Below are 6,956 nucleotides of genomic sequence, written 5' to 3'. Positions count from 1 at the left end.
GTAATTGATGTCAGCACTGGTTGCAGTAGTGTAAGCAAAATAGACCTGCAGAAAACTTAGACTGTTTTTCTGACAAAAATATTAGAAAGTGACATATTCTTGCACACTTAAGTGAAGTCAGTTATAGTTTTACAAGTACACACAGACACATGCAAAAACAAATTCCTTTATTAAATTCAATGTATTTTGTTTCTTCTTTGAACAGTGAGGCTCTTCCTGATTACTAAAAACATCACGGTAGTGCTTGGATCTCAATTCTCACAACAATACTGACAGAAAAATTACTGGACTGTTTGGCTGTAGTTAATACTGTCGATGATGGAAACCTGGCCAAACCATGGAACAAGAAAAGCAAATATTTCTCTTCGATGATCCTGGATCGCATCTCTTCCCCCTCACTTCTGAATGCAGCTGTAACAACTGTTAAATGCAACAGTTGTCAAAAGTGAATGGGAGAGTTGGATCCAAAAGGCAGCAGAGGAGGTGCAAGCTCAGGCCACTAGTATCACTGATGTTAAAAGGCATGGCAACATTTTCTTAGTTGTGTTTGGTGTGAAGCATCTCTGTAAGTAGAGAGTTGCAAGGCAAATCTCCAAGAAGATGCCGCTGGTACAAATAGTCCTCAACCTGCAGGCTAATACTGCGCACTTCAGGCAGCCGGAGAAGTAGCTGGCCAAACTTGTCTGAGTGTCCTGGATGACTTCGCTGGGTGTGCTCCATCAGGGCTCTGTTGACCCTCTCTTGAGTCTGCTCTACCTGCCTGCGGCCCTGCACTGACTTCACATCTAAAGCAGTAAAAAAAAAAGAAACACAGTAAATGCATAGACATTTAATATTAACATAAGCTATATGCATGACAATAGTATGACAAGAAAAATGGTCCCTTTAATTAATGAAAAGGCTTCCATAGAGAGTGTTATCACTATTATAGTAAAAAAAAAAATTAAAGAACTCACCAGGGTTAAATAGCACCAGGTATTTGAGACAAACAAACTCATGCCTGTCGAACTGGAGGGCCTTAAGTTTAGACACTAGGTCTTGGGTCCTTGATACCAGGCTACTTAGAGTCACTCCTGCCTGGGAAATAACGGTTGACACCTCAATCTGCATCAGAATGAGACATGGATGGTGATCATAATTAACTTTAAATGTGTGTCTTCAAAGACATTTGTGATGACTTAAGAATGCAGTATTTCATGCGGGAATTGTTATACTTCACCTGTTGCCCTGTGACCAGATAGATGCAGCCCTGCTTGCCGAAGGCCACTTGTCTACAGAGGTGATCCAGGACCAGCAGCTCACTCCAACAGCTCTGCAGCAGCACCATCTGGTCCTCCACCTGTTCGACATGTACACAGTTGATCCGATGTAGTTACAAATTAGGGGTTATGACCATTCATCTCCAATACATTGCAAAGAGTAATTTCCAGTGCTGCAAAATGTTTTATATAACACTGTGTCAAATGATTTCATGATTCATCACCTTGAGCTCCTTAAAGAGTGCACTGTTCCTAGCCCACTCCACAAGCCCAAACAGAGTCTGGTCTGCCATTTTGCACATGATGCTGAATGTATTTAGGCGATCGTGTTTGCCTCGACTGGCCTGTTCTCTCTGCAGACTGGCTAAGACTTTGGCACACAGCTGGGCCTCATCCGGCTCCCCCTCCAGGAGTTGGCTGAGGAAGTTGAGCGTATGAGCAGCTGAAGAAGCGTCAGTTTGGGTTGTGGTGGGAGCCTGGGAGAACAGGGTGGATGAGCTTGATGTTGAGCAGGGGGATGATGCTGGCGTGCTTCTTGGTGTGAATGAACTATGTAGGATTGAATGCGGTGGATAGTTTGTGGGAGCTTGGCAGCAGCTAAAAGGCATTTCTCCTTTTTCCTGTGGGTATCCGGGGAAGGTGCAGTGGTACAGTCCAGGGTAAGGCAAGGATGGAGGAGTGAGCACTCTCTCTGTGTTCATGGTGCAGTCCAGAGGTAGGGATTCACCTGAATGCCCCATGCCGGAGGGGTATAAATGGGACTGATGAAAAGCGTCAGAAGACAATGGATCACTTGTGTGACTGCTTACTAGGTGAGGGTCATTTAGTGCTTGGGGGCAATGTGTTTGTGTAGTTTCCACCTTAATCCTGTAGGGAGCAGTGTTTGGCTGGTGATAAACCTTTTGCTGTTTCATTTGTCTGTCCCGCCGGTACAGAGGGCCAAATTTATTCCTGCCACCTCTCATGCGATCTGCTCTTACAGCTGATAACAGAACATAAAAGAACATTTTAAAGGCTTTTACAACGAGATTTCAAACACTGGCAGGGTAATTTATTTTATAAAGCTGATAACATGCCCCCTACATTTTGAGGCCTCGCATTAGCTCCACATCACAATAAACAAAAGTAATCTGGGTCTTTAAAGCACTGGTTTATGATTCCTTAGATAAGCCATACAAGAGAAAAAAACATGCAGGTCAGTGGAACACAAATCATGGTGCAATGGGGCAGAACATAAGAACAAAGATAGGAGCATATGGGTGTAAGCTTCGGGTGACTGCAATCTACCGCACCTTCTTTCTTCATGCCCACTGCCAAACACTTCTGGAAGCGACACGATGGGCAGCGCTTTCTCTGGGAAAGGTTCATGGGGCAGCTTTGTTGTTCTGCACAGGTGTAATGCTTGTTATTCTGCACTGAGCGTTTAAAGAAGCCCTGCAGAGACAAAAAGAGAGGCATTGTCAGCCTGCTGCTTCATTCACTGGCATAAGAAAACAATGGCTGACAATATAAAATACAATATTACAGTGACATAGCTACACTCCAGTTCAAACGTTTGGGGTCACCCAGACAATTTCATGTTTTCCATAAAAACTCACATTTTTATTCATGTGCTAATATAATTGCACAAGGGTTTTCTAATCATCAATTAGCCTTTCAGTACCATTAGCTAACACAATGTAGCATTAGAACACAGGAGTGATGGTTGCTAGAAATGTTCCTTTGTACCGCTATGTAGATTTTCCATTAAAAATCAGCCATTTCAAGTTATAAAAATCATTTACCACATTAACAATGTCCAGACTAGATTTCTGATTAATTTAATGTTATCTTCATTTTTTTTTTAAAATGCTTTGCTTTCAAAAATAAGCATATTTCTAATTGACCCCAAACTTTTGCATGGTAGTGTAAATACGAAATGCACACATCTCTCGCTATGCAGTAACAAACTGTGTGGCTATTTGGTGTGCACTTCAAAACCGAAGCAACTTATGGTGACATTATAGAATGTCCCTTTGCATGAACTGAGACTCATTGCTCACCTTGCAACTCTCACAGGTGAGCAGTCCATAGTGGTATCCTGACACTTTGTCTCCACAGACAGGGCAGCTCTCCTCTGATTCTGGTCTACTCTCCGCCTCTGTCTTCGGCTCCTGAGCTGGAGAATGACACCGGTGACAAAAAAGGAACATCAAACATGTCACATTTAGGTTCGGAGACAAACATCAGCTCCTGAAAGTGCGACAACAATGTGGAACAAGTGGAGATAACAAATGCGGAATGTTAAATGGAGATGGGTATGCTGATGTGCCAAGGTACAGGTAAAAGTGAATTGACTTTTGGTATCAAATATTGTGCACTCTTGTGTTGGGAATGATGAGCGTAAATTTGACATCATTGCAAACAGTGATGCACATCACATTCCAGGTTTGTACCCGTAATGATAACCGACAGTCAGACTGAAATTAAATCATCAAAGCCCATTTGGTTGAAGAGACAGTGCCATGTTGCTGACATGTAAATGTGTCATCCAATGAGGTTTATTACTCAGCTGTTGAAAGAGCAGCAAGTAGGGCCATCCCTCTGTTGCAGTCTTATCACTCAGCTTGATTTGCTCGACTATGATCACAGGTATGACCCTTATGTAAATTTTCAGAATCAGTCTACCACATGAAAAACTGTAACACAATGGAGAGCCACTTTTAAACTTTTATGACTGTAACTAAGGATTTTCAGTTAGAGGTGACTTGTCTGCTTATTGCACCACTGCATAATATATATTTGTAGACATTATTATAGTCTTCTTAAAATTTCAAAACATAGCTGTTAAAACAGAGATACCATTATGGGACTGTACAATTTAGAAGGAATATCTTCTGATACCTACCTAAATGGGCTCTATCTAGCAATGTGCACTTGTATGTAATACTCACATGTTGATGATCCTTCCAAAGTTAACACATCTTCTGGATAGTTAACAGGTTGGTGGACAAGAGGCTGGGACTGCTGTGGGTGATAATTAGGTAGGTCCATTTTGGTCAGGGTTCCACAGTCATTCCAGCCTGATCTTCATTGTCGCAGAGATCAGGAGACCAGACAGACGGCGCATGGGAGCCAGAGAAAGGCTGACAGGCAAAACAGTGGACTGATGGTTCTTTGAGGCCCACAAGTGAACTTTGATCTGCAGTGAGTGTCATAAAACCTCTCCTGACTGGCACTCCTACCCACTCAGTCTGTCAGCAGGCAAGCCAGCAAACCAACCAGCACCTCCATGGGAGACGGTCCGATAGCCACCTGCTGGAATCCTACTGTAGTGAAGTCACGTCAGTATCACTGAGCCCTCCTGGCCGGCTGATAAGATAAGAGTCAACTGAAGTGCTAGTTGCTGTTACAACTACAGACAATCAGATTCCATATGCTAATTCCTGCGTTATTCCTGTGCTTTGAAGTCGTGCTTTTATGGAGTGGTGGGAAAGATTCATAGATCCTAAGTTAAAATTGAAACAATGAGAAAATACTCAATGTCAAAGAAGAATCTTCTCCTTCACCTTGATTTGAAATACTAATTCAACAACAATACATAATGGTGATCAGCAAAATGTAATTAAAGTATTGAATGAACTCAGTACACAGCCAAAAATTGGCCTCTGTGAATGATTTATACCTGTACAACAGAGTTCATGCTAATGGAGCAATGTGTGTGTGGAATTTCTTGTTGCTGGCTGAGGTGGAGCTAGTTTTAATCACTTTATATCCATTTGGATAGTTTAGTGCATTGGTTATCAAACTTATGGACAATCCCATCCAAAGAAAAAGGTTTACCTGCAAAAATTTGTTGTCAACTTTCTAATCTTTTCTTTTTAATGAAATATGAGATAATTTTGCATCTTTATACCTTGAATGATTATTTTCATGAAACCATGTGAGAGGTGATTTCATTTAATCTGTGTTTATTTCAAAGGCTAATAACTGTTAATATACTTAATACTAAGACAAGTGGCCTCAATTAGACTCTGCTGTTTAGTTCAGGGTCACAGGCCAACAGGTTTGAGAGGTACTGATTAAATCTGTAATAATGTTTTATATATATTTTTCAACAGATCATTGTTTTGTTTATGTAAAATGTTGCAAATCTGTCATGTCAAGGTTCATTGTTCCTTGAGTAATGTCGTGCAGTATAAGTAAAAAGTAATGCATTCATGAATAACGTCCACTTCAATGGCTCATTCTGAAATAAAAACAAAAATAAAAGAAACACCAAGAAGCACAAGACCAAACCACATACTGTGATTATATTAGCACACATTTGGAGTCAATGTTTGAGGTGATAAGGAACACCTGAAATGGCAGCAGGCTGCTTTGGTGAAGCTCACAGTTATGTCAGAACCATAAGGCAGTTCAAGGGTTATGATACATTGACATTAGCTTGTAAATGGATTGTGACATTCATAAATAAAGATGTCTCTTTGTACTAACCAGCATGCTTAGCTTCACATTGGCGAGTGCCAATGCCCCTTTTATGCAGAGGTTAAATCTTCATAAAATGCAAAGTATTCATTAAATGAAAAGCTTGAAGGTAGCGTGTGGAATCCTGGAAGCAATGGCCTTTTTGCAGCGCCATCTGGTGGAATATATTAAAACTCTCCTAACTTGGGGTGAGGTTGCGTGTTCACTTGCAGGTTTGTTAAGCCACCTGGTTTAGAATAGATCCATAAAGGCAGATTGATTCTAAAGTACAAAAGAATGACTGCAAAGAAGAAACTTTATTGAATAGCAAAGAAAGGCATCAAACAAGCTAATATAAAACCATCATCAAAAGACACAGTACATTCTATTCATGTACATTTTTGAAATCTGTGCTCTCACTGACAGGTTAATTATGTGACACATGACTAGAAGCAATGCTCAGCTACAAAATGTCTCCGTATGCGCAGTCTGCAGTAAGCTGTCGTTGCACAGGATTCATGACATTCAAGAGAAAGGAGATTATTCCTTTTTGCACACGTGGTCACCCTCAACAAGTACCCACACCTCGTTGTGCCTGTTAAACATCTTCATGGGACTGCAAGACACACACACACACACACACACACACACACACACACACACACACACACACGAGAGGGAAAAAAAAGTATCATCAAATTTTGACATTTTTTTCTGAGTTTTCATTTGGGATTTTCTTTAAATACTTAGGATTAGCTTACCTGTTATACCCAACAGCGTAATGGAATCCTTGTTTATATTTTGCCTTATGTGTGTCAAGCATTCCAGTCAGTTCTTTTGTCTTCATTTGATCAGTCCAGCTCATCATCCATCCTCCATAGCTGAGTACATACACTTTCATATCAGGAGTGTCATTGATGTACACCTGAATTTAAACAACGTTTCATTATCTATCAGAGCTTTAGACAGACTGTAAAGAATACATTCAAACAAGATCATAGCAATTATGACCAAAATGAAGGTTTAAACTAAATATGCTTTTTTGTGTGTGTGTGTTAAAATAAAAGCTTACGTCATCATCAGTAGGACTGGGAGGATTCGTTTGATGTTCAGCTGGCAGCAAGAAACTCATTGTGTAGGTAACCCTTTCAAAAAACATCTTCTTGTCAGGAACTCTCACAACAACGGGAGCAGTCATTTGAATTTTTATGCCTGAGGGCAAACATTAAGACAGTATACATGTAAAACAAC

The 6,956-nt window shown here is 40.7% G+C and overlaps 2 protein-coding genes across 2 annotated transcripts in view; both read right to left on the bottom strand.

The window, feature by feature from the left end:
* Positions 1–150: 150 nt before the first annotated feature.
* On the bottom strand, positions 151–4,425 carry nr5a5 (nuclear receptor subfamily 5, group A, member 5). Its single transcript, XM_023288608.3, has 7 exons — positions 4,193–4,425; positions 3,302–3,417; positions 2,552–2,693; positions 1,484–2,241; positions 1,220–1,339; positions 957–1,104; positions 151–785 (listed from the first exon to the last, which is right to left on the bottom strand). Exons 1-7 carry the CDS (start codon positions 4,290–4,292, stop codon positions 538–540), a joined length of 1,632 nt encoding a protein of 543 aa, XP_023144376.2. The 5' UTR covers positions 4,293–4,425; the 3' UTR covers positions 151–537.
* Positions 4,426–6,003: 1,578 nt separating this feature from the next.
* The window catches only part of soul5 (heme-binding protein soul5), a 1,976-nt gene continuing 1,023 nt past the window's right edge, over positions 6,004–6,956 (bottom strand). The window contains exons 5-7 of the mRNA XM_023288609.2: positions 6,778–6,917; positions 6,467–6,630; positions 6,004–6,321 (exon numbers count right to left, since the gene is read on the bottom strand). Coding sequence (XP_023144377.1) covers positions 6,246–6,321; positions 6,467–6,630; positions 6,778–6,917 — 380 coding nt within the window. The 3' untranslated portion in view covers positions 6,004–6,245. The remainder of the gene's footprint in view (positions 6,322–6,466; positions 6,631–6,777; positions 6,918–6,956) is intronic.

This window comes from Amphiprion ocellaris, chromosome 19 (assembly GCF_022539595.1).
Source record: "Amphiprion ocellaris isolate individual 3 ecotype Okinawa chromosome 19, ASM2253959v1, whole genome shotgun sequence".
Lineage (NCBI taxonomy): Eukaryota > Metazoa > Chordata > Actinopteri > Pomacentridae > Amphiprion > Amphiprion ocellaris.
This window is presented reverse-complemented; position numbering and strand designations above follow the sequence as displayed.

Excerpts from the sequence above, each read along its gene's own strand:
- nr5a5 (XM_023288608.3), bottom strand. The coding sequence starts at position 4,292 with ATGGACCTACCTAATTATCACCCACAGCAGTCCCAGCCTCTTGTCCAC. Across the intron at positions 3,418-4,192 it reads TTTGGAAGGATCATCAACAT|CTCAGGAGCCGAAGACAGAG; the intron begins GTGAGTATTACA and ends GTCATTCTCCAG. Across the intron at positions 2,694-3,301 it reads TCACCTGTGAGAGTTGCAAG|GGCTTCTTTAAACGCTCAGT; the intron begins GTGAGCAATGAG and ends TTGTCTCTGCAG.